General features: G+C 43.1%; 1 protein-coding gene across 1 annotated transcript in view; it reads right to left on the bottom strand.

Annotated features, from left to right (window-relative positions):
- Window positions 1–850: 850 nt before the first annotated feature.
- LOC115473687 (sodium channel protein type 2 subunit alpha-like) overlaps window positions 851–27,425 on the bottom strand; it is a 381,519-nt gene continuing 354,944 nt past the window's right edge. The window contains exons 26-28 of the mRNA XM_030208710.1: window positions 26,309–26,413; window positions 6,743–7,013; window positions 851–4,331 (exon numbers count right to left, since the gene is read on the bottom strand). Of these exons, the coding sequence (XP_030064570.1) occupies window positions 3,142–4,331; window positions 6,743–7,013; window positions 26,309–26,413 (1,566 nt within the window). The 3' untranslated portion in view covers window positions 851–3,141. The remainder of the gene's footprint in view (window positions 4,332–6,742; window positions 7,014–26,308; window positions 26,414–27,425) is intronic.

Below are 27,425 nucleotides of genomic sequence, written 5' to 3'. Positions count from 1 at the left end.
TCACCAGGGAAAAGCGTGCACTTATTATTTAAACATAAGCTCACTTATAAAATTATCCCCCTTGTGTGCAAGTTAAAATAAGCACAAAAATGCCCACACCTTGCAGAGAGTGGAAACATTTCCACCCACAAGGTAAGGGCAAAAATTGCAACACATGTATCATTTTCTATTTTCATAACTACACATGGTTTTCATTGAAAAAATACTCGCAGAAAAAGTAGGGCATTTGTCTGCGGGAGCTCTTTCATTAGGCAATTTTCAAAGGGCAATTGAGCATCATGAAAACTGAACTGAGAATCTCTGATGGCCCTTTCCATCATACTGCAGTAGAAAATGTGAGTAAGTCCAAACATCTCTTTGGAGCATGGTAAAAACTACAGTGAGCCAAAAATCCCCTGATATTCTGTATTCACACTTATTGGGAAATTTGCAGATTTATGCCTATAGCCACTTGGTGCTTGGGCCAAGTAGAAATGTATTTGGCTAAATTACGGGCTCTAAACTAGGACCCCCTAACCAGTCAGATTTTCAGAATATCCTCAGTTAAAACACATAAAGTAGATCTGAATGCACTCTACTGCATATTCATGGATCTAGAATACAAAGCCCTCTGAAATTATTGAATTAGCCATTTAACATTTGCAAATGACAGTTTCCAATGATTATCCTTTAACATACTTTTGGAATATTATCAGTTTCTGTTAATGACATGAGAGGGGACATACTTTTGAAAGTAAGAACAGGAGATGAAATGTGTATCATTCAAGGCTGTCTTCCATTTTATTTAAATTGTTCCTAGATTTTACTCACCTTGGAACATAAAAACAAAGACACAAACCAAATAAATGTAAAAACCCCTCACCTTTAATTCTTTTGGTTCATTTGTGATGTAATTTACCATCATTTTGGGTAATAACATTTTCCTGCATGCAGTTCACCAACACACTACAAGTCAATAGTTTTAAAGGAATCTACATTTAACTTTTGCTTTTGTGAAACACAAATTGAGGCATATATAATGACCCAACATAATTGAGTATGCACATTTGCTTCTTTTGTTTGAAGAGATCATGGACCCCATATTCTATTTAGAATATTTCTAGTGCAGCATGAATTAACAAAAATATAAAAATAATCTATGTAAACAAATACACTGGATGAGGGTGATAGCAAGTCTTGCTTGAAAATTACTGAATTCAAGGAAAACCATTCCATCCTCTTCCAATTGCAGAGTATAACAGGAAGAAGGTTGAATTGTGGTCTATTTTTACTCAAGCTGTTTTATATTACATGTGTGTGAGTGTAATATTAAAAAGGAGAAACCCACAACTACCCACTCCCTTTCTCATTCCGTATTCTTTAGTGATATAGTGCTATGGAAAAAGTGACTGACATCAACCTAAAGTACATTCTCTTTCTTATTTTATCTACAAAAGTCTAAAAAGAAAAGAAAAGGCTTTTGTATATTATTTAGAAACTTTTAGCCACATTTTTTTCATAGGTTTGGCAGTTTACAGCATCTCCACTGAAGCCTGGCTATATATCAAATGTGATCCACTTAAAATTAAAAAACAAAAATAAAAAGAAGCTTTTCAAAAGCTGAAAACTATTGCTTAATGACGTGAAAGAATGAAGTCTTGTTGAACAATTGTTTTCACTTTACCACTGACATGGCTTCCTAAATGGAAGACTTGTGAACAGTGGAAGGAACAGATTACAGCAGCACTGGCAATATAAGCATGCATCAGTCATAGCTTCAAAAGTATCTGTGAAGCTGAGGATATTTCATATCAGTTGAAAGCTTGTGAGCTATACTTTTGTAGTACATGCTTGATGCAATAAATACTGTGTTTAATTATTTGTTTGCTCAAAGATCCATTACAGATTAAAATGAATATTTACATAATAGAGGAGGTTTCAATGACACATTAGATGTCATTTTTGCTGAGCTGATAGCTAAACAGTACTGCTGGATAAAGCAATACATTAATAAGGATTCTTTTTTGGTCAATTCCATATTCTAGGACAGATTATTTCCAATATTTTGTTTTATACAGAAGGACACTTGACAAAAAAACCATCTGTCCCAAGTTTGAAATAAAGATTGCACTAGGTGAGATTTAAAAGGTTGTTTAAAGCAATGCCATCTATTCTGTTTGAGGACTGCATAGAATATTCCTGGTATATTAAGACTTTCTAGGTGTGACATGGCATAACTAGTTAAGCACCACAACATTTCAGGGCCCGTTGACATGTGGTAACTGTTAGCATAGGAGTGTGATTACCATTATCATGCTGGCATGACAGCACACACTAATTCATGTGCTTAACTGCATAGTCTATTATGTGGTGAAAAATGGGCAAGATACAGGTGTGGACTGCACATTACATTCAGTGCACATAATTTACCTTGCGCTGTCACTGCTGCAGTTAGTGTGGATACATTTAACTGAATGAGGAACTTACTGCATGGTAAGTTTCGCATTTAACTTATGGGTAAGTGCAAACTTTACCACACTTTAGTAAGAGACCCTTGGTTTCAAAATACCTAACTAGTTAAAAATCTGTTATTTTCTGTAACTGTCTTTCCATGCATGCACTCACACCCCTTGCTGTTTGTATAAGTTACAGAGTCATAGTAGAACACTTGGTCCTCACACCTTTAGAAGTACATAATAACCACCTTCCCAACATACTGTAAAACCCTATTTACAAAAATAGTCACATAAGAAACATAATTTAAAAAATGATAATTTTTACAAATTTTGTAAACATATGGCAAGTATGGCAGTCTTAATACAAACAGTGGATACTATTTTAGTACTAATGTGTTTTACAAGAAACACATTAGAAGTATAGGTTTGTATCCCTTTAAATGGTCCCATAAGAATGAGTAATCATTTTGACTCTTCTTCAGCAGTGTCAGCTGGCAGCAAAACAACAGTAACCTCCAGTCAAGATTCTAACTTTTTTTTTTTTTAACAAGGGGTAACTGTCTTATTATAGGCACTGATCTTATAAATGTATTTGAAAGAACTGTCAGTTTGGCATAGATCTCCTAAAGGAGTCCCACTGACAAAACGGGACAGCTTTGAAGGTTGTAAACAATTTGTCACATAAATGGATATTTTTGTTTGAAAGTTATTTTTTACTTTCTCTGACATCTTTGCCTTTATCTTCTTTTTCTGTTTTGTCCTTTTCATGTTTCTCTTTCTCTGGCCTAGTTACACTATCATATGAGGGTGGAGAAGTTGTGGAGGGAGTTGTATCAGTCTTTTCTGTAGGTGAGTTTTCATTATCAATAACCAATTCCTCATTGATAGGTAAACTATTCTCTCCACTAAACGCATCCTTGTTATACAGATATGAAGCGTGTTTTACGGGTTTCCATAAAAGATAATGACGGAAACAGCGCTGAATAACAATAGCAGAAAGTTCCTCTTGTTTGCGCCGTAATGTGGTTGTAATTGGCTCATAGGATACTTTGGAAGGATTAGATGCCATAAATCGTTCCTCCATTGGTTGACGAAGAGAATCCATTTCTCCACCTTCCCCCAAAACACGCTTTGTAAAAGCAAATAAGATGTCAAGGCAGTGAATCCTATCACCACTTACCATGGGGAGATCCATACCAATAAGCTGAATTCTATTTGGTTTTGCTACACAAAGAGGAGGATCCAGTGCATCTGCAAAATCAGAAAGTTTACTGTATTCTATGAACTGGGTTGCATCTGGATCAAACTTTTCCCAAACTTCATAGAACATCTCAAAATCATCTTCACTCAAGGGTTCGGCACTTTCCTCAGTAGCTACACTGAAATTCTCCAAAATAACAGCAATGTACATATTTACCACAACTAGAAAAGATATGATAATGTAACTGACAAAAAAGAAAATCCCAACCGATGGATTACCACAATCTCCTTTAACAAAGCTTCCAGGGTGATCCTTTTTTGGATCACAGTCTGGAGGTCCACTGTTAAGAATTGGATCTAGCAAAAGATTCCATCCACCAGACGTGGTAATTTGAAAGAGACAGATCATACTATTGCCAAATGTTTCAAAATTAAACATGTCATCAATTCCAAATTCCTTTTTCACATAAGCAAAGTTGGACATTCCAAATATGGCAAAGATAAACATCACCAGAAACAGCAGAAGACCAATGTTAAATAAAGCAGGAAGTGACATCATCAAAGCAAAAAGTAATGTTCTTATTCCTTTAGCACCTTTAATAAGCCGTAAGACTCGGCCTATCCTGGCCAGTCGTATAACTCTGAACAAGGTAGGTGATACAAAATATTTTTCAATCACTTCAGACAGAGACAAACCTGTAGAAAAACAGAGTTACTTAGTAACAGATATGATTAAATTTAAAGACAAAAACATTTAGGAGGTAATTTTTAAACAACCCATCTAGATACAAACTACTCACAGACCGTGTTGAGAAAAATAATATGAATGGTTTCTCCTCCAAAACTATCCATGGGTACACAAAGGACCTGTTTTTTTTTTTTTTCTGCAGGCAGATTTTTGCTGGAAAATAATACATGTAGATTGAAAAATCCAATTTACATGTGCTGTTTTCCATCCTGGCTCTAATTATACCTGAGGGACACCTCTTTCCCTCCCCCCTCCCCCCGGTGCTTTTGCCTCCTTTCCTGGCATATTACCACTATTTTCTTTGGCAGGTGAAGCCTGGGAACCATAGTCAGGAAAAGTGTGGTAAGGGTCATGAAAATTAACTCTGTGGGCTGCATCCAGCCCATAGCCATACTTTGAGATGTCCTGCTTTAAATCTTCCTAACAGGATGGCCTAAGCATGCTCCTTAGAGTTTCTCCTGCTTTTTTCTACAGTGACACTGCATTTCTGAAAAGGGATAGTTAAGCTTGTGCATATGAAATGAGACAGCTAATGCACTCCATGGCTCACTGTTGGGAGGATCCAGTATGCTTCATTAAACAGCCCTTTTGCTTTATTCACTGCCATTTCACCTCCTGCATTGGTCCCTGTTCTGATTTTTAATAGCAAACAGTTATTTTGGAACATCCAAACAGTTATTGCTCCCACCTGCTTTCCAGTGGTGAAATCATCTATCTCCCAGAGATTACCATAGTTCTTTAAAATTGTGACTAAACATTTTCCCTCAGATTCTATGTATGGTGACTAAAGCTGTGCACACAATTTTGGCTACATGGCTAAATTGTGGGTGCAACTTAGGAGGTCTTTTACTAAGGCGCACTAGTGTTTTTAACTCACACTAAAAATAGGCGCACGCTAAATGCTAGAGACGCCCATAGAAATACACAGGCGAGTCTAGCGTTTAGCGAGTACTAAAAACGTTAGCGCGCCTTAGTAAAAGGCCCCCTTAGTTTAACAAGCAAATCAGTGCCAACAACTGGCAACTAACAAGCAATTATCGGCACTAATTAGAATTTACAGGCGCAACCTTCTAATCATATTCTGTAAAGTGGTGCGTGTAAATTCTAATGCACGAATCACATAAGGGGTATGACCACGGGAGGGGCATGGGCAGGTGGTGGGCATTCCTAAAAATGACACGCACTGTTATGGAATACTCCCAATCTGAGCCTAGGTTAGGCACAGGCATTTACACCAGATTTTCGTTGGTGTAAATGGTCGCCCCTAAAGTTTAGTCATGGGGACAGGAGCTATAAACTGAGCTGAACTTTAGGCAAGGTTTATAGAATAGCACTAAGTGTGCATTTTTTTTGCATTGATTTTTTAGGTGTCATTTATAGAATTTGGTCCTTTGTGCTTAAATTAGGTGGCACAATTGCCATGATCTTATTTTAATGCCTATATTTGTGTCGTATGGGACCCTTCTCAAATACTCCTTCGTGATCCTCATGGACATTGACATATAATGTGATTTGGATGCAAAACCATAAAAGTTATTACGGGACACCAGTTACATACATGTATTCGTGGAATATCTGGTTTAAAAAAAAACCTATCAGATTCCTCATGTCCCTCTCCCCCTGGTATGCTTAAAATCTAGTATGGATAGGATACCAAATAGAAAAATTATTTGTGGGGGACAGCAAAATACATACAAACAGACTTTGCACTCCTTCTAGAAAGTAAGCTAATAATACGTTACCAGGGCTTAAATAGTAGATAAAAAAGAAGTGGAACTGTGGAGCAAGTGAAAGGAGTAGGTGGGCCAGGGCTAGGAGCAATGGGAGAAGAGGGGCTGGATTGGGAGTAGAGTGACTTGTTTTCTGCTCTGATTCAGGCATACCCCCCTCTCCTCCTCTTCCCTGCAGGCTGCTTAGAAGGGAGGGGCTGGAGAAGAGCATTAAGTGGTAGAACTGCTTACAGGCCTTTGCCCCCAGAAATAAAATCCTACATGTTACACATTTGGAATTTTCAGTCCACTTACATTTTGTGCCACTGTGTGGTTCTAAGCTTTTCTAGTAGAGTGAAATAATGATCTAAATTACATTTTGTTGTCTTGTTTGTAGAATGTACATAATGAGAACAGGAATAAAATTCATAAAATATTCCCTCCTTACTTTACACATTATTTCTTAATAAAACAACTTTTAGTGCCACAATATAAGTTCTAAGCTTTTCCAGTGGAGAGAAGTAATTGATCTAAACTACAATGCTGTCATGTTTTAGAATGGGCCCAATAAAAATAAGAATAAAATTCATAAAACTAATATTCTCTCATTCCATTACATATTATTTCTTATATAAAAAAATTATTCTTACCTACTATAGATAAGATGACCACCACAAAATCAAAAACATTCCAACCTATTGTGAAGTAATAATAGCGCAGTGAAATCAATTTCAGCACAAATTCTCCCGTGAAAAGAATAATGAAGACTAAATTGATCCAGTATAAATTGTTCTCCGTGGTTTTGCTCTGGTCATCTGTTTCTATCATCATAGTTACCATGTTAAGGCAGATAAGAATCATGACGACAATATCAAATGCTTGTTTTGTGACAAAATCAAAGATCAAGCCTTGGAATTTATTCTGGAAAAAAAGAGGAAATGTGCTTTATTATAACAATCTTCTCCTTTTAATAACTATATTTTGGCCTTTATTTGAGAATCACTATTTGGGATTTACATATCTAAATACCAATATTTACATGTGTATATTGTATACACATGTAAAGTCCAATTTTAGAAATACGTATATGTGAAGATTATAAGAGGCAGATTTGGGCAGGACCAAAATCCAAGTGTGTATTTCTCATTTTAGAAAGGGGAATGCACACGTATGCCCTGATATTTCAATGTCTGGATTTTTAGCTTCTTTGCATGTATATGTTTTTAAAAAGTGCTCGTTTGGGCCAGCCCTTTACAGAAGGGTTAAGGGAATTCTCCCATGTAATCCCCCATTGCTTATGCCCCTCTCCAAAATGAAAATAATACGGACTGTAGCCTCTGTCGTCAATTAGTGGAATGTGTACATGTAGTTTTGCAAAAGGACAGCACACACATATAACTTAGATGTGTAAGTTGTGAAAATATCTAATTGCATGCGTAGCCTACAAATGTAAGTTGCCGAGTTCCTCTGTTCAGTTTTCCAAAGTGTATCTTTTTTAAATGGCTGCTCCCATTTCACATTCAGGCAAAATACACATGCACTCCTGTGTGTAATTTAGAAAAGGCAGGAACAGGTAGGTGCCATGAGCATTCGTAAATGACCAGAACACTGGCATATACAAGTGTATGTGTACACATGTGTATGTAAATACCAATATTCTGGCTATATGCTATTCTATAAATGCAATGGCATGTAGTTTAAAGATAGATGTATGCATGGGTAGAGTCTGGATGGGGCGCACAGTTACACATGTAAATGATAATTATGGCTGGTTGTAAATAGTTGTGCCTAAATTTTGTGTGTGTATTTTGCCTGTTATACTGATATTCTATTAAGGAAAGTAGGCACCAATAGACTCCAGATAGGTACTCTTTAGGCACCTAATATAGGTGGCCATTTATAGAATTGCCCTGCATATGGGGCAATCCTTTTCTAAAATACTACTGGAGTTTTACATGTCCTGACCTTTCAGGGTTGGCATTAAGGGGTAGCAACCAGGACAACTACCCTGGGTCCCAAGTCTGCCTCAAACTGAAAGAGGTATAACCTGAAGGTGAGCTTTGGAGCCCACTTCCCAGTTTCTGCCCTGGCCCTGCAACCTGGATGTATCAATTCCTATTTCTATGTTCTATCGAAAACCTTAGTACTATCCCAATTTGATTATTGTAATGCAGTGTATGCAGGATGCAAGAATAGGGTCATAAAGAAACTACAAACTGCCCAAAACACTGCCGCAAGGCTTGTATGTAACATCTCACGATTTAACAATGTATCGCCACTCCTTCATTCGTTACATTGGCTTCCAATCAAAGCCAGGGTTGCCTTCAAATTATGTGTCTTTGTATTCCAAATTATCTGTAGTATGGCCCTTGACTATACACTGTCTTTGATTGACCTCCCTACGTGTAATTCCATCCCTAGATCCAGAGACTACCTAATTCTTCATCATCCTAATTGTAAAAAGATTGTTCACAAAACAGTCCTCTCTACTGACTTCTCCTATTAACGTACTAATTGGTGGAATCTTCTTCCAAGGGCTGTTAGATCTGTGCATGATTATAGTTGCTTTCAGAAATTATTAAAAACTTTTCTTTCTCCGAGGACAAGCAGGCTGAATCATTCTCAGAAGTGGGTCGATGATCTGCGTCGGCCCGGGAACCGACATATTGTATAGCAAAAAAGAAAAAAGTTTTGCTAGAGCCTTCTTGCATGCATGCTGCACCGCACACATGCATGGTGCCTTCCCGCCCATTACGCAACCACGCTCCTCAGTTATTCTTTTTCCGCGTGAGGAGCGGCAGGTTTTTTCTGTGGCTCCTCTTTCACCTGGGAAAGAGCCTTTTCAGTGCCTTCTTCACGATTTTTTTCCCTCTTTTTTATCTATTTTGTTTTAAAAAAGAAGAATTCCTTTATTTTCTTAGTGTTTGTCCTGCGTTTAAGTTTCCTTTCTTTTTAGTCGCGGCCGTCCTTAGGCCTGCTCGGCCGGGTCTCTCCCCTTTTTTCTTTTTGTGCTATTTTCTTTAAGCACAATCGAGTTCTTTGATTTAGCCACAGTGTTCTTCCCTTCCATGTATCAAAGACTCCCAGTGGCATCAAACGCTGTACTCGGACCATCTCAGGCATAGATACCCATTCTAGGTGTATTCACTGCCTTTGGCCCGAACATAGCCCTGTGAGTTGTACCCTCTGCCTTCGTATGAAGAGGAGGACACAGATTGCCCGAGAGGCTCAGAGAGAAAAACTTCTTAGAGCCAAGTCTGGTCCTTCGAGGTCAGCATCAGCATCGGTGTCAGGAGTGGAGGTAGGGATGGCTGCTCCCAACACACTGGGAGCAGTGAGGCATCCATTGGGTCGCCAACTGTCTTGAGGCCTCCTGCTGTGCAGGCCCCCTGGGACCGACCGTTGTTGGTCCCGACCCCGCGGTGTCGTGAAGATTCCATGTCGTCCGCGTCGGCACCAAGGAGTCTCGGTGAGGTACAATGGGTGAAGGCCAAGAAGCACTGACACCGATCTCCTTTGATGCATGGTGCCCAGAGCTCTGGGACATCGAGAGATCGGGCTCCCGAGAAGCGTCAGCACCGGGAGGAGCGCTCCCCCTCCATTCAAGAGGTGCCGGCGCACAAGTCTCCTAGCAGCTGAGATCCTGATCCCGCAACCCAGGAGATTAGGAAACCTGAGCATTGGCATCGTGGGTGCCTGCACCTACCATGCCTGCCACTGTGGCCCCGTCTGGTCCCCAGCTCTCAGCGCCGATTGCGGTTCAGGTATCGACTGACACCCAGGCCGGTTCTCCTTCGATATCGGTGGAGGAAGCTTCACCGGAGTCCAGGCATGAACCAACCTCTCAACACCGTTCTTAAGGCCTCGGGTCTTCGAAATCGAGGTGGGCCTGGTCTCGGACATCCCTGAGGGAAGTGCTGTCTGACACCGAAGAGGAGCACTTGTGGGAGTCTGAAGAGGATCCCAGGTACTTTTCCTCCGATGAGTCCTATGGGATTCCTTCAGAACCTTCCCCTCCACCTGAGAGAAGGCTATCACCTCCTCAGAGCCTCTCTTCACCTTTTTTGTGTGGGAAATGGCTGAGGCCATACCCTTCCCAACAGAAGTGGAGGATGAGCCCAGGGCTAAGATGCTCGAGGTCCTGGACGACACCTCTCCAACTAAGGAGGCAGTGACAGCCCCCCTGCATGAGGTACCCAAGGCAGTCCTCATGCGGAACTGGGCATCCCCTCTGTCTGTCCCTGTGGTCCCCAAGAAAATTAACACCCAGTGTCGGATCCACTATGCTTCAGCGCCCCCAGGCAGAGAAGCTAGGACCTTGGATTCTTTTGGGAGAAAAATGTATCATGCTGCGATGCTCATCACCCGTATTCAATCATACCCAGTGCCGTACCAAGGGGGGGGGGGTCCGCCCCAGGTGCACGCCGCTGGGGGGGGGGTGCCGCGCGCCTGTTGGCTCTTCGTTTTCACGCTCCCTTTGCCCCGGAACAGGTTACTTCCTGTTCCGGGGCAGAGGGAGTGTGAAAACAAAGAGCCAGCAGGCACGCGGCACCCCCCCCCCCCCAGCGGCGTGCACTGGGGGGTTCTTTCGCTGGGGGGACGTCGCGCTGTTCCGGGGGGGGGGGGGGCACTGCACCTGGGAGGCGGGGCGCATCGGCGATCCACCCCGGGTGTCAGCCCCCTAGGAACGCCACTGATCATACTTTGAATAACTTTGTGTCATCAGCAAATTTAATTACCTCGCTAGTTACTCCCATCTCTAAATCATTTATAAATATATTAAAAAGCAGCGGTCCTAGTACAGACCCCTGAGGAACCCCACTAACTACCCTTCTCCATTGTGAATACTGCCCATTTAACCCCACTCTCTGTTTCCTATCCTTCAACCAGTTTTTAATCCACAATAGGACATTTCCTCCTATCCCATGACCCTCCAATTTCCTCTGTAGCCTTTCCTGACGTATCTTGTCAAACGCCTTTTGAAAATCCAGACACACTCCCTCCAGAGCATGCCAAGCCTTTTCGCCAGCTGGTCAAGTAGCAGAAGGCATGTCACAAGTTCTTGGCCAGGGGAACTTACGACACTTTTGACATGGCATCCAGAATCTCTGCTCAAGGTATAGCAATGTGCAGATTGTCATAGCTGTGTGTCTCTGACCTGGACCATTCGGTTCAGCAGAGGATGGCGGATGCCCCATGCCGGGGGGGGGGGGGGGGGGGGGATAATCTTTTTGGAGAGAAGCTCAAAGAACTCGTTGACCAGATCAAGAAGCATACCGATGCTATGTCTTCTCTCTCCCGCTGGGCACTTTCTGCTGCCACTTCCTCATCTAGGAGTTATTTTGGTGGGTCCCAGAATACTTCTTATGTCTATTCTAGGCATAGGTATGCCCTGGCGGCTCGCCAGCCTACTCAGGCTGTACCCCAGCATGCTTGTTCTCATCAACAGCGTGCGCCTAAGGCCCCTGCTGCTTCCCAGCAAAAGCAAGGGACGGGCTTTTGACTGGCTCCAGCAGAGCATTGCCACCATAAAAGTGTCCGTGCTGGATGACTTACCGGTTGGGGGGAGGTTAAAATTTTTTCACCAAAGGTGGCCTCTTATAACCTCCAACCATTGGGTTCTTCGAGTAGTTTGGTTAGGATACACCCTCAATCTGGTATCCAAACCTCCAAATTGTCCACCCAGGGCTCATTCATTCAGCTCTCACCACAAGCATGTACTTGCAGAGGAACTCTCCGCCCTTCTAAAGGCCCATGCGGTTGAACCCGTTCCAGCAGGGGAAGGGGGGACAGGGATTCTATTCCAGGTACTTCCTTGTGCAGAAAAAGACTGGGGGGGATGCGTCCTATCCTAGACCTGAAGGCCCTGAACAAATTCCTGGTCTGAGAAAAGTTCAGGGTGGTTTCCTTGGGCACCCTTCTTCCCATGATTCAGAAAAATGATTGGCCATGCTCTCTGGACTTGAAGGATGCATATATACACATCCCGATACTTCCAGCTCACAGGAAGTATCTTCGGTTTCGGCTGGGAACACATCACTTTCAGTACCGCATGTTGCGTTTTGGCCTCATGTCAGCTCCCAGGGTGTTTACCAAATGTATAGTGGTAGCTGCAGCATTGCTACGCGGACTGGGAATGCATATGTTCCCTTATCTTGATGATTGGCTGGTGAACAGCACCTCGGAAGATGGTGCTCAGGAGTCCATGCGGAACACTATTCAGGTGCTCAAGCTACTAGGGTTCGTAATCAACTTCCCCAAGTCCCATCTCTCCCCTGTCCAACAATTGGAATCCATAGGAGCCCTGCACGATACGCAGGCTGTTCGAGCCTATCTCCCAGAGACGCATGTGGACAACCTTCTGTCCCTTGCGTCCAAGATTTGGACATTGCAGCAAGTCACAGCTCGGCAGATGTTGAGGTTGTTGGGCCACATGGCTTCCCCAGTATGTTACACCCATGGCTCGTCTTCACATGAGATCTGCTGAATGGACCCTGGTTTCTCAGTGGTATCAAGCCACGGGGAGCCTAGAAGATGTAATTCGAATGTCCCCCGAGCTAATACGCTCTTTTCAATGGTGGACAAATCGATCCACACTCAAGAGAGACTGGTCCCCCCAGGAATTGTATCTTCAGATCAATCTCCTGGAGCTCCGAGCGATCTGGAATGCTCTAAAAGCTTTCAGAGATCGGCTGTCCAAACAAATTATCTTAATTCAAACAGACAATCAGGTTGCGATGCATTACACAACAAGCAGGGGGGCACCGGATCTCGCCCTCTGTGTCAGGAAGCCGTCCAGATGTGGCTCTGGACATGCCGTCATGGCATGTTTCCACAAGCCACTTATCTGGCAGGCATAAACAAGTCTGTCCGACAGACTGAGCAGGATCATGCAACCTCACGGGTGGTCCCTGAATATGGGAGCAGCCTGCAAGATCTTACAAGCGTGGGGCACCCCCTCAGTGGGTCTTTTTGCCACTCAACTCAATCACAAAGTCTTCAGGCCCACGACAGATTAGCATCAGATGCCTTTCTCCTGCATTGGGGAACAGGCCTTCTGTATGCGTATCCTCCCATACCTCTAATGGGGAAGACTTTGTTGAAACTCAAGCAAAACCGTGGAACCATGATTCTGATTGCGCCTTACTGGCTGCATCAGATTTGGTTCCCTCTTCTTCTGGAATTGTCCTCCGAAGAACCGTGGAGATTGGAGTGTTTCTCAACCCTCATCACTTAGAAAGAGGGGTCGCTTCTACATCCCAACCTCCAGTCTCTGGCTCTTATGGCCTGGATGATGAGAGCCTAGAATTTGCTTCGTTGGGTCTTTCGGAGGGTGTCTCCTGGGTCTTGCTGGCTTCCAGGAAAGATTCCATTAAGAGGTGTTACTCTTTTAAATGGAGGAGGTTTGCCATCTGGTGCGACATCAAGGTCATAGATCCCCTTTCTTGTCCTACACAGACTCTGCTTGAATACCTTCTACACTTATCAAGACCAACTCGTAAGGGTTCACCTTAGTGCAATTAGTGCTTATCATTGGCGTGTGGAAGGTAAGCCTATCTCTGGACAGTCTTTAGTTGTTCACTTTATGAGAGGTTTGCTCCGCCAGTGTCATGGGATCTAAACGTCATTCTCACCCAACTGATAAAAGCTCCTTTTGAGTCACTGAATTCCTGTCATCTGAAGTACTTGTCCTGGAAGGTCATTTTCTTGGTGGCTGTTACTTCAGCTCGTAGGGTCAGTGAGCTTCAGGCCTTAGTAGTAGATGCACCTTATACTAAGTTTCATCACAACAGAGTAGTCCTTTGCATGCACCCTAAGTTCCTGCTGAAGGTGGTATCAGATTTCCATCTGAACCAGTCGATTGTCTTGCCAACATTTTTCCCCGACCTCATGCCCATCCTGGCAAAAGCAGCTTGCACACCTTGGACTGCAAGATAGCATTGTCTTTTTACATGGAGTGGGCGAAGCCCTTCAGACAGTCCGCCCAGTTGTTTGTCTCTTTTGATCCCAACAGGAGGGGAGTCGCCATCGGTAAACACACCATTTCCAATTGGCTAGCAGATTGTATTTCCTTCGCTTATGCCCAAGCTGGGCTGACTCCAGAGAGCCACGTCACGGCTCATAATGTCAGAGCCATGGCCGTGTCGGTAGCCCACTTGAAGTCAGCCTCCATTGAAGAGATTTGCAAAGCTGCGACGTGGTCTTCAGTCCACACATTCACATCTCATTGCTGTCTTGAACAGGATATCGATTTGGGCAGTGTTGCAGAATCTGTTTGGGGTTTAGAATCCAACTCCACCCTCCTAGGTTCATTTTGCTCTATTCCAGACTACACTCTCAGCTAGTTTGTATATAGTTTCAAGTTAATCTGTGTATTGTCCTCGCCGTTGTGAGGCCCAATTGACCAATGTTTGTTGTCTGGGGTGAGCCTGGATGCTAGGGATACCCCACTTGTGAGAATGATTCAGTCTGCTAGTCCTCGGAGAAAGCGAAGATACTTACCTGTAGCAGGTATTTTCCGAGGACAGCAGGCTGATCATTCTCACAATCCCACCTTTTCCCCTTGGAGTTGTTTCTTTTCTTTACGCTTTTGGACTGAACTAAGGAGCGTGGTCGTGCGACGGGCGGGAAGGCACTCTGCACATCACGGTACGCGCGCCAGAAGGCTCTAGCAAAACATTTCTGTTTTTTGCTATGTGATATGCTGGTTCCCGGGCCGAAGCAAATTGTCAACCCACTTGTGAGAATGATCAGCCTGCTGTCCTCGGAGAGTACCTGCTACAGGTAAGTATCTTCGCTTTTCAAAATGTTCCTACAACAAGATAATTAAAGATGGGAATAACCACTTTTATCCAAAATGCTGTTTCAAATGTTATCCTGTATAACTGCTTATAATTTGATGTTTGTTACACAATACAACCTTGTAAAATAATTAATAAGCTAATTTATAATTATAATATGTACATACTAAATTGTCTGGATTGTAAGCCACATTGAACCTGAACTCTATCTGGGATAAGGTGGGATATAGATGTTACTATAAATAGATAAATAAAATTAGACTTTCTGTGTATTTGGTACTTGATCTCCAAAATGTACCATTGCTTACAAATTTATTTTATCTTACAAGGTTTACAACAAAAGAAAGAGAGGGTCAAAAAGTACACAAAACAGAACAGCAACAAAAAAGCACAAAAGGGCCACCAGAACTGGAACAATGGTACAATCTTTAATGAGAAGGACCCAGCACGGGCCGTGTTTCAGCACACAAATGCACCTGCTTCAGAGGTCAATCTAGTATTCCTTTAAATTGGAAATAATTCAGATTGTCCTTTGTTAAAAATGTTCAAGTCTGTAATGGATTGTTACAGATTAGCACTTATCAAGCTTTCTTTGGCCACAACCCCATAAATGCACCCACAGAAAGCATATGACCCCCCAGGGTCATGGGCTGATCCCACCTGGTTTTATGACCCAAATTAGCTGTCTGGGCAAGGAAAAGGATATCCCACTCAGGACATTCAGAATTTGTACAGCATTTTATTAAAGGTATGCCAAATATGCTTAAGGGTGCTGAAAAATGCATATGGCTGTTCCTGCCACTAGATATTTTACAATAAAAGTACATTTAAAAAAGGACAGCATCACTAAGGAGTGGCACTTAAACATATGGGGATTATTTGTGTAAAGGTTTTTTCATGTGCAAAGTCTGTTTTACATGCAGAAAAGACCTTTCCTATGTAGATATGTGTATGCTTGCTGGCAAGATGGTGCAAACTTATATGCAAGCTGTGCATAGCAGGGGCGTAACCACGGGTGGGCCTGGACGGGCCCAGGCCCAGCCACTTTTCCTTCAGGCCTGCCCAGCGCCCACCCTAACAAGCCCCAACCCAAGCCATCTTTTCCTGCCTCTTCTGCTGGCTCTCCCCATCCGCGTGGTCTGTTTAATTTTAGTCCTTGAAGCGCCGTTCTCCCTCAGGACCGCACCGGCGATTCCGATAGCCTTCTGCCAGCGTGCATCGTCGGGGGCGGGGCTTCTCCTTAGGCGCATCCCACCTCAGGACGCGCCTGAGAGGCCCCGTCCCCGACGACGCACGCCACGCTGGCAAAAGGCTATCGGAATCGCCGGTGCGGTGCTGGAGGGAGAACGGCGCTTCAAGGACGAAAAATAAACAGACCACGCGGACGGGGAGAGCCGTCAGAAGAGAGGGAGGGGATGGTGAAGGGAGAAAGCGCTGCCAAGGTAGGCCGAGGGAGACAGAAGAACATGCCGGGGGGGGGGGGGGGGGGGAGGGAATATTTTAAAATTACTGTGTAGGGGTGGGGTTGGGAACAGCCCACCCAGGTTAATGTGGGGCCCGCCCAAAATGGCAGGTCTGGCTACGCTGCTGGTGCATAGGCATTCCTGGGGGGCATTACTTGGGTGGAGCAGGGCTGCAGTTGCTTTGGAGCGGGTGTAAATATGTGCTTTTAGTGTTTGCACGCTATTGGGAATGGATTGGGAGCTTATTTTATAAAGACACATAAGCACCTGTGTTGCCCTTATAAATTAGGCACCTTTGTTGCATTATCACCAGGGCTTTTTTTGAGGGGGTACTGAGTACCGGCACCTCTTATTTTTTATTATTTTTTTATTTGTACCCCGCGCTTTCCCACTCATGGCAGGCTCGATGCGGCTTAGGTACTGATTTGTACTTGGGGCAATGGAGGGTTAAGTGACTTGCCCAGAGTCACAAGGAGCTGCCTGTGCCTGCAGTGGGAATCGAACCCAGTTCCCCAGGACCAAAGTCCACTACTCTAACCACTAGGCCACTCCTCCACTTCCATTGTCTGCTAAAATTGACCCATGGAACCCAAGTTTTAATGATAGACCTCAGGGTCTACACACCAATTCTGTCTTGTCACAGATTCTGTGACTGGTTGCAGGGGGCCTGGCTATTATGGGGTGGGTCCCTCAGTGATCACCCCACTCTTGAAGGGTGGCCTAGCATTTGAGTACCGGCACCTTTTTTGCTGGAAAATACACCCTGATTATCGCTGCGCTCGGGAGGCGTGAAAAGAAGGGAGACGCCGACCGCGTGGTCCAAGAGGAGGAGGAGTGAGACGCCGTGCATCCAAATAAACGCCAGGTCACCGGACTACAGGATCCCCAGGCTGACCGGGAGTACCGAGAGCCCCTCCCGGACACAGCCGCCCAGACAGACATCAACCATGGTGAGAATCTACGCAGGGGGCAACCTGCCCGCACGAGAGAGCCTGTGTTGCCGAGATCCAGGAACAGGAAAGAGTGCCGTCACGGGAGCGCACCAGAGTGAGTGAATGGACTCTCCACCAGTCCCAAACCCACATCCTTAGACGGAGACCTGCTGAGAACTGTTAACAATAGGCTATAGTACCTTATAGGATTGTCTACTGTGTTCTGAATGAAGGAAATGTAAGCTGCTTTAATTACCGATAATTTGCATATCATATCATGTCACTGTAGAAAATATAGATTAAAAATAAATTGTAATCTGCTCTAAACTTGTGCTTTTAAACCCTGCATCTCACAGTATGATACCACATATAGAACTATAATTTAAAGCTTACTTTCAGAACCTGCATCTCACAGTATGATACTGTATACAGAACTTCTGAAACTTGTAAAACCTGCTTTAAATATCTACACTTCATAGTATGACAATACATATAGAACCATAATTTAAAACTTGCATATAGAACCATAATTTAAAAACCTGTATACAGAACTACAATTTAAGACTTACATCCCATAGCATGATACCTTATATAGAACTGTAATTTGCTTCCCATAGCATGATACTGCATATAGAATAGTAATCTGCCCTTTAAATTTAAAGCAACAGTATTATGATTTATTAACGATTTGACAGACCCTAACGCTCTAAATACATAAACTAATACTCAAACTAACACTGTGATGAACTCCAATAAACTATTCTTAACCATCTACTGTCTCACCCTAATCCAACACGCACTCATAATCACGAACATAGACAACAATAGACCCACACCTCACAAACCATCCACGCAACCCACGCACAACATGCCTATTCAAAAAATTAACAAAAAAAAAAACCATGAGAAACCTACTATCCACGGACACCATCAACAGAGAGAACAAAAAGAACTCAACAAAATCAAACACCAAGAAGATAGACAACTGATAGAAATTACCACTACCCCGAACCCAATTGAACACCACCAACTAATACAAATAGGCTACATCAATGCCAGATCGGCAGTTAATAAAACCACAACTATAACCGACTGGATTACGGATGAACACCTTGAATTCCTACTTATTAGCGAAACCTGGATCCATGACTCTAAAGATCCAATAATCTTAGAACTCTGTGCTCCAGGATACAAAATTACCCATTGGACAAGAGAAGGGAGTGGAGGAGTGGCCTAGTGGTTAGGGTGGTGGACTTTGGTCCTGGGGAACTGAGGAACTGAGTTCGATTCCCACTTCAGGCACAGGCAGCTACTTGTGACTCTGGGCAAGTCACTTAACCCTCCATTGCCCCATGTAAGCCGCATTGAGCCTGCCATGAGTGGGAAAGCGCGGGGTACAAATGTAACAAAAACAAGGAAAAAGAGGAGGAGGCATAGCAATAATTTATAAATCTCAATTCACAGTTACAACAGCAGCAGAATCTATGCTGCCCCAACTCGAAATAGCCTCAGTTAGAATTAACCGATGAGGTTCCAAGATGGCGCTTTGACCGGACGCACCTGTGTCTGCTGCTGAGGTGACTCCGTTGTTTTTTGCTGGTTTCGCTGCTTCTGTAACCTCCTTGATGGGGAAACGGAGGGGGAAAGTTAAGGAGCATTCCTCGGCTCCTGAGGCATCTTCGGCATTACGGCAGACGACTCTGCAGTTTCCAAAGCAGCTACCGGGACCTCGGGGAACTTCGACCCCCTCTGCCGCTCTCGACGCATCGGCGTCGATTGAGAGCGCTAACGGGGCTTCCTTGAGCCCTGTGGAGCGCATTGCTCCACCTCAACCCGGAAGGGAATTGCTGGCAGCCCAAGCAGGGACGGAGAATGAAGGTGTTCAATCCAATCTGCTCGAGGGAAGGTCTGCAGCGATAGAATACGAACCCCAACCTAAAGAAGCACTTTTTCAATCAGCTTTACAGGTACTTCCTTTAGATATTGTTTCTAAACTATCTCAAGTTGGTGCTCAAATTCAACCCCTTCCTGGAATTTCTGGCGTGGTTAGACCTGCAATTGTGACATTAGAGTCACTATGGGACATGGTACACAATATTCAAATCTCTATGCAACCTACATTAAAAGAGAACACTGATAATATAAGAATTATTTCTGAAGCTGCGCTACTCCAAGCACAGGTATCTGCGCAGCAGGCCTCGAAATTGGAAAATTTGAATACCAAATTGCAAGAAATGGGAACTTTAGAGACTGTTTTGGTTAAGGACAATATTTTCCTTCATAAACGAACAGAATACCTGGAGAATCAGATTCGGAGACTTAATCTTAGGTTTCTAAATTTCCCTAAGTCTCCTTTAATTTCACCTGTTGAAATGGTCAAGAAATATATGGTGGACATTCTTGGAATGGACAAGGATTCGTTGCCCCCCATAACACGGGCCTATTCCATCTGGAACCCACAGGGGGGTGATGGAAACCCCCCAGTGGTGAGGGATGGAATGAATTTAACTTCATTCCTCGAGAGTTCACTGGAGATTATTACTCAGAGGTCTACTATGCTTGTTACTTTTGTCTTGGAGCCTGACCGCAATGCTATATTAAGATTTTCCTTAAGACATTTAGAAAACTTGTTTATGGGCTCAAAGGTTCGTGTTTTTCCTGACCTCTCAAAGCCTACTCAAGCTAGACGCAGGGCCTTTTTGGAACTGCGTCCTAGAGCGTTGGCATTGGGAATAAATTTTGTATTACGATTTCCTTGTATATGTAATTTAATGCTTGAGGGCAGACAGTTTCAATTTGTTGACCCTAAACAGTTAAAAGAATTTCTTGATGCTAGAGTAGATATGAATGTTGTATGCCCTCCATAAAATAGCAGGCTGGGATCATTAACCCCGAGGTAGCAACTGGTGGGGATTATTTTTTTCTTTTTTATTGCCTTTTGTTATTTATATTTCTTGATTCCTGGAACCAAATGTTTCTTAATTTGTGGACGAATAGGCTTTAAGTGTTATTCCTTTTGTATTTCCTGTTGCTAATGCCGATTGCATATTCATAATTTGTAGTGAAATAATGATATATACTAATAAATAAATAAATAAATAAATAAAAAAAAGAATTAACCTCCACAAACTACGTGACCACCTAAACCTAATCCTATTTTACAGACCCCCAGGCAAATGGTAAGACTCGCAAACGCACTTTATGGACTTCATATTGAACACTTGCGTTTCCACCCAGAACCTTCTTATAGCAGGAGACATCAATCTCCATCTGGAGGATACCAACTCAAGCAATGTACTGGAATGCAAGGAATTCCTTCAACTATGGGAACTCTACTGGCCAGACATGCAACCCACCCACAACAAAGGACACACACTAGATATTATCACCCACAAATTCCCATCAGAACCGAACCTCACACTCACAGACACAAAATGGACAGCCACGCCATGGTCTGATCATTACAAAGCAAACCTCTCCCTCCGCTGGAAAACAAAAAATATACAACAAAAACAAGAGAAAAAAACCTATACTACGAGAGGTAAAATAGACCCGCCAACATTCTGGCAGCAATTCTATACAGACGAATGGACAACACCCACAGACTCGCCCCAATTTCTCCAAGAATGGGACAACAGATGCAGAACAGTACTGGACAACATAGCACCACTACAAACCAGAACCTCACATAGAATAAACTCAATACCATGGTTTAATGAAGAATTGAAAGAGCTAAAAACACAAGTCAGAAGATTAGAACGAGCATAGATCAAGAAAAAAGACGAACATACACTCAAAGACTGGAAAAAGCTACAAAGAAAATACAAATACACTATCAGACAAACCAAAAGAACATACTACAAAACCACAATAGGACCCAATTTCAAGGACATACACAAACTCTTCACTCTCGTAAACAAACTCATAAACACAACACCGGTCACAGACACTCCATCTGCAACCAATCTTGCAAAGTACTTCAACGAAAAAATTATAAAGCTTCGACTCATGATACCTACCAACATAACTGAGTACACAAACATTCTTGAATGCCTAGACTCAAAACCTGGGGAATGCCCAGCAGATCAATCATGGACCAAGTTTGACACAATATCTTCAGATGAATTCTCAAAATGGCTTGGAAAATACACTAAATCACAATGCAAATTAGACATTTGCCCGAATAGCCTAATAAGATCCGCCCCCAAACATTTAAAAAAAGACCTCACGAAGCACATAAACCACAAGCTTCAAAACGGTCTCTTTCCCACGGAGAAAGGAAACATATTACTTACTCCACTGCCAAAAGATGCTAAGAAAAGCACAATGGATCTAAACAACTATCGCCCAGTAGCATCTATCCCACTCATAATTAAACTCATGGAGGGCATAGTGACGTAACAACTCTCTGACTACCTAACTAAACACTCAATTCTGCACGAATCTCAATCAGGATTCCGGTCAAATCACCGAAACGGTACTAGTATCTGCAATGAACTCATTCAAACAAGCAATTGCAACAGGTAACAACATACTCCTACAATTCGACATGTCCAGCGCCTTCGACATGATTAACCATGAAATACTATTACATATAATAGAATACTTCGGAGTAGGAGGCACAGTTCTCAAATGGTTCAAAGGATTCCTGACCACAAGATCATACCAAGTTACAACCAATGCGGACATATCACCCCCATGGACACCTGAATGCGGAGTTCCCCAAGGATCTCCCTTATCACCAACTCTCTTCAACCTAATGATGGTACCGCTAGCCAAACTTCTAGCCAACCAAACCCTCAATCCCTATATATATGCTGATGACGTCACGATTTACATCCCATTCAAACATGATCTAAATGAAATCACCAACGAGATTAACCAAAGTCTCCAAACCATGCACTCCTGGGCGGATGCGTTCAAACTGAAACTCAACGCAGAGAAAACACAATGTCTGGTACTAACCTCACAACACAACAAAAACAACTACTCTAAAATAACCACACCATACGGTTCTCTTCCCGTCGCACAAAACCTAAAAATTCTTGGAGTGACCATCGACCGAAACCTCACACTCGATACTCATGTGAAGAATATCACGAAGAAGATGAATGGTGACGGAACCCACAATGGAGGGAGCGACGCTGGATCTGGTGCTCACAAATGGGGATAGCGTGTCAAATGTCCGAGTGGGTGCCCACCTGGGCGGCAGTGACCATCAAACGGTTTGGTTTGATATGACTGCTGTAGTGGAAGGCAGCCACTCAAAATTCAAAGTCCTGGATTTCAAGCGTGCTGCCTTTACTAAAATGGGGGAATACCTGAGGAAGGAGCTGATGGGCTGGGAGGAAGTACAAGAAGTGGAAGGACAGTGGTCCAGGCTGAAAGAAGCTATAAATAGGGCCACGAACCTTTATGTAAGGAAAGTAAATAAAAGCAAGAGAAAAAGGAAACCGATATGGTTCTCCAAACAAGTGGCTGAGAAAATAAAGGCTAAAGAGTTGGCGTTCCAGAAATACACAAAAACTCAAGAACAGGAACACGGGAAGGAATACCGCAGGAAACTGAAAGAAGCCAAGAGAGAGATACGTCTGGCGAAAGCGCAAGCGGAAGAACTAATGGCTAGAAATGTAAGGAGGGGTGACAAAAATTTCTTCAGGTATATTAGTGAAAGGAGAATGACTAAAAAGGGAATTGTGAGACTAAAAGATACTGCGAACCGCTATGTAGATAGTGATGAAGAAAAAGCAAATTTGCTAAATAGATACTTTTGTTCTGTTTTCACAGAAGAAAATCCTGGAGCAGGACCGCGAAGGACTGGAAAAAGTACAAATGAAAATGGAGTGGATACAGCATCATTTACAGAAGAGAGTGTGTATGAACAACTTGTAAAGCTAAAGGTGGACAAAGCCATGGGACCGGACGGGATCCACCCCAGGATATTAAGGAAGCTCAGAGAGGTTCTGGCGGGTCCTCTTAAAGATTTGTTTAATAAATCCTTGGAGACGGGAGATGTTCCGAGGGATTGGAGAATGGCGGAGGTGGTCCCTCTTCACAAAAGTGGTGATAGGGAAGTAGCTGGAAACTACAGGCCGGTAAGCCTCACTTCGGTTATTGGAAAAGTAATGGAAGCGATGCTGAAGGAAAGGATAGTGAATTTCCTGGAAGCCAATAAGTTGCAAGATCCGAGACAACATGGTTTTACCAAAGGGAAATCGTGCCAAACGAATCTCATTGAGTTTTTTGATTGGGTGACAGGAGAATTGAATCAGGGACGAGCTATGGACGTAATCTACTTAGATTTCAGCAAAGCTTTTGACACGGTTCCCCACAGGAGGCTTTTAAATGAACTGGATGGGCTGAAGATAGGACCTAAAGTGGTGAACTGGATTAGGAACTGGTTGACGGACAGACGCCAGAGGGTGGTGGTGAATAGAGTTAGCTCGGAGGAGGGAAAGGTGAGTAGTGGAGTGCCTCAAGGATCGGTGCTGGGGCCCGATTCTGTTCAATATATTTGTGAGTGACCTTGCCGAAGGGTTAGAAGGTAAAGTTTGCCTATTTGCGGATGATACTAAGATCTGTAACAGAGTGGACACCCCGGAGGGAGTGGAAAACATGAAAAAGGATCTGAAGAAGCAAGAACAATGGTCTAAGGTCTGGCAATTAAAATTCAATGCGAAGAAATGCAAAGTGATGCACTTAGGGAATAGAAATCCACGGGAGACGTATGTATTAGGTGGCGAGAGTCTGATAGGTACGGACGGGGAGAGGGACCTTGGGGTGATAGTATCTGAGGATTTGAAGGCGACGAAACAGTGTGACAAGGCGGTGGCTTTATCTAGAAGGTTGTTGGGCTGTATAGAGAGAGGTGTGACCAGCAGAAGAAAGGGAGTGTTGATGCCCCTGTATAAATCGTTGGTGAGGCCCCATCTGGAGTATTGTGTTCAGTTTTGGAGGCCGTATCTTGTTAAGGATGTAAAAAGAATCGAAGCGGTGCAAAGAAAAGCTACGAGAATGGTATGGGATTTGTGTAACAAGACGTATGAGGAGAGACTTGCTGACCTGAACATGTATACCCTGGAGGAAAGGAGAAACAGGGGTGATATGATACAGACGTTCAAATATTTGAAAGGTATTAATCCGCAAACGAATCTTTTCCGGAGATACGAAGGCGGTAGAACGAGAGGACATGAAATGAGATTGAAGGGGGCAGACTCAAGAAAAATGTCAGGAAGTATTTCTTCATGGAGAGAGTGGTGGATGCTTGGAATGCCCTCCCGCGGGAGGTGGTGGAGAGGAAAATGGTAACGGAATTCAAACATGCGTGGGATAAACATAAAGGAATCCTGTTCAGAAGGAAAGGATCCTCAGGAGCTTAACCGAGATTGGATAGCAGAGCCGGTAGTGGGAGGCGGGGATAGCGCTGGGCAGACTTATACGGTCTGTGCCAGAGCCGGTGGTTGGGAGGCGGGGCTGGTGGTTGGGAGGTGGGGCTAGTGCTGGGCAGACTTATACGGTCTGTGCCCTGAAGAGCACAGGTACAAATCAAAGTAGGGTATACACAAAAGTAGCACACATGAGTTGTTTTGTTGGGCAGACTGGATGGACCGTGCAGGTTTTTTTCTGCCATCATCTACTATGTTACTATGTTCCACTCCATGCGGAAACTCAAAAGAGTAAAACCTTTCTTCCCGAGATATATCTTCCGCACCTTGGTACAGTCAATGGTAATACGTCATCTGGACTACTGTAATGCCCAGAATACCGCCACCAGACTCATATTCGGAAAAACTAAATATGAAAGTGCAAAACCCCTAAGAGAGAAACTTCATTGGCTCCCACTCAAAAAACGCGTGGCGTTCAAGATTTGCACAATTGTACACAAAATCATTCACGCAGACGCCCCAATCTACATGCTAAACCTTGTGGACTTGCCTCCCAGAAACGCTGTAAGATCATCCCGCAAATTTCTCAATCTGCACTTCCCCAGCTGTAAAGGACTAAAATACAAGCTGCTACACGCCACCACCTTCTCCTACTTGAGCACGCAGCTGTGGAATGCTCTACCTACAGACCTGAAAGCTACTGACGATATAACTAACTTCCGCAAATCTCTGAAGACACATCTCTTCCAAAAGGCCTACAAAGAAAACACATAGCCTACAAAATCACCTCAACAAACTACACAGTTATTACAGTTCACCTATATCCTACCTAACACCTTCCGTCTATCTTCCCCTACCTAATCTTCAAACTTTAATATTGTACCTGTTATCATAAATTGACTATGTCTATCTTCCCTTACCTAATTTTCAAACATTAAGAATTGTACCTGTTATCACGAAATGATTATGTCATAACCATACTCTGTAAGCCACATTGAGCCTGCAAATAGGTGGGAAAATGTGGGATACAAATGCAATAAATAATAATAAATAATATATGTCCTCTTATAAAATCAGGCCCATGAGTAGCATATTTTGCAACTTACACATGTAACAGCTAGATTTCCTAAAATTTAACATACGTGGTGAGCCAGTTAAGGAACAAACTCATATTCAAATTTTAGGCATTTTGGGTAAGCACAATTTCCACCCTCAAGCTCTCTTCCAAAGATATTAGCCCACAGTTATATGTGACTCAAAGTAGGTGTAAATGCTGATATGGAAAATGGAATACACATATAATTTCAAGGTCGGCCCAGACCGCGCTCTCTTTACATCTGTCACACACACATAAGCAGCACCTTTTCTGAAACAGCTACTTATGTGTATGTCACTTTACACAAGTAAATCAAGCTTTTCATATATGTGAAGGGGACCCCACCCTTGTAAAATCATCTGAATCATATGAATGATAGCAAGAAAATATTGTTCTGCTCTATTGCTACTGACAATATATAAAAACATCTTTCTACATTCTGCTTCAGGTTTCTTGCAAAATTGTACTATGAAATAATATACTACATTACATTTAATTTCAGTCTTTAAAAAATCTGATTCCATAAAGTCCATTCTTACCAGTGGTCTAGGTATTGGTTTTTGTGGTTTCTTGGATCCTAATTTTTTCATTGCATTGTAATATTTCTTTTGTTCTTCCGTCATAAATATGTCTTGACCTCCAAAGTAAAATAAATAAAAATCAAAACTGGTTATAATCATATCCATAGACATAACAGCAAAACAACAACCGATGTTTTGTGTTCATTATCTCAATTAAATTGCCAGTGACTGACATTTTTAACTTTCTGGATGATATCCTTGTTCTCCTGCCTCAGTCCAAGCTAGAATGTGGTGCATGTATGCTCCATCAATTTTCAAACAGAGCCTGTCTTATCAATCCCACTTGTCTTATTACTCTCCCTCCCAACAGCACATTAGTGCAAGTGCTCTAACCTCCTTTCCACTGACTTAACTCAAGGGAAAAGCTTTCAAGACAAACTTGTATAATGCATATATATTGAACTAGCAGACATGGCTACTTTACATGTACTTCAAAAAAGGTTGAAGAAATCATATACAATATGTAAATATTGCAGGCTTACTTTATCACTTCACAGACTGTGAGGACAACAATCAAAAGATTTTACATAAGTAAAAAAAAAACAGTTTGATTGTTGCCCCATCCCCCCTCACACGGATAAAAGTATGCAAACTGCCATCCAGTGAGCATTCTCATCTGTACCAAAATGTACAGTGCTTGGGGCAGGACTGAGGTGGGATGGTAAAGTATGCATTTTCCTAAGAGTAGTTTTACACCTGCTTACAAAGTATCTGATTTCCAGTGACTCACTTACTGACAGATGATCAAAAGCCCTGCGCTGTTCCAAACAGCGCTCTAAAATAGCACTGGAACAGCGTGGGGCTTTACCGCACCAATGATCAGAGATAATTGCATGCAAATTGAAGCACGCAATTATCGCTGATCATGGGGTAGAAGTGCGAGCGAATTGTGCCTGAGCATGTGCTCAGCACAATTCTCCCGCACTTATTTGACAGGTCTAGGCTGTCTAAAGCCCAAACTTGTCAAACACAGGGGCTGGAGGTCCATGGGACCACCAGGCCCCGACTACCCCTGCCCCGAGCAATAGGAGCTGGAGGTCCGGCGGACCTCCGGTCCCCCCCCCAGGTTCAGGGA

This window comes from Microcaecilia unicolor, chromosome 7 (genome assembly GCF_901765095.1).
Source record: "Microcaecilia unicolor chromosome 7, aMicUni1.1, whole genome shotgun sequence".
NCBI lineage: Eukaryota > Metazoa > Chordata > Amphibia > Gymnophiona > Siphonopidae > Microcaecilia > Microcaecilia unicolor.
This window is presented reverse-complemented; position numbering and strand designations above follow the sequence as displayed.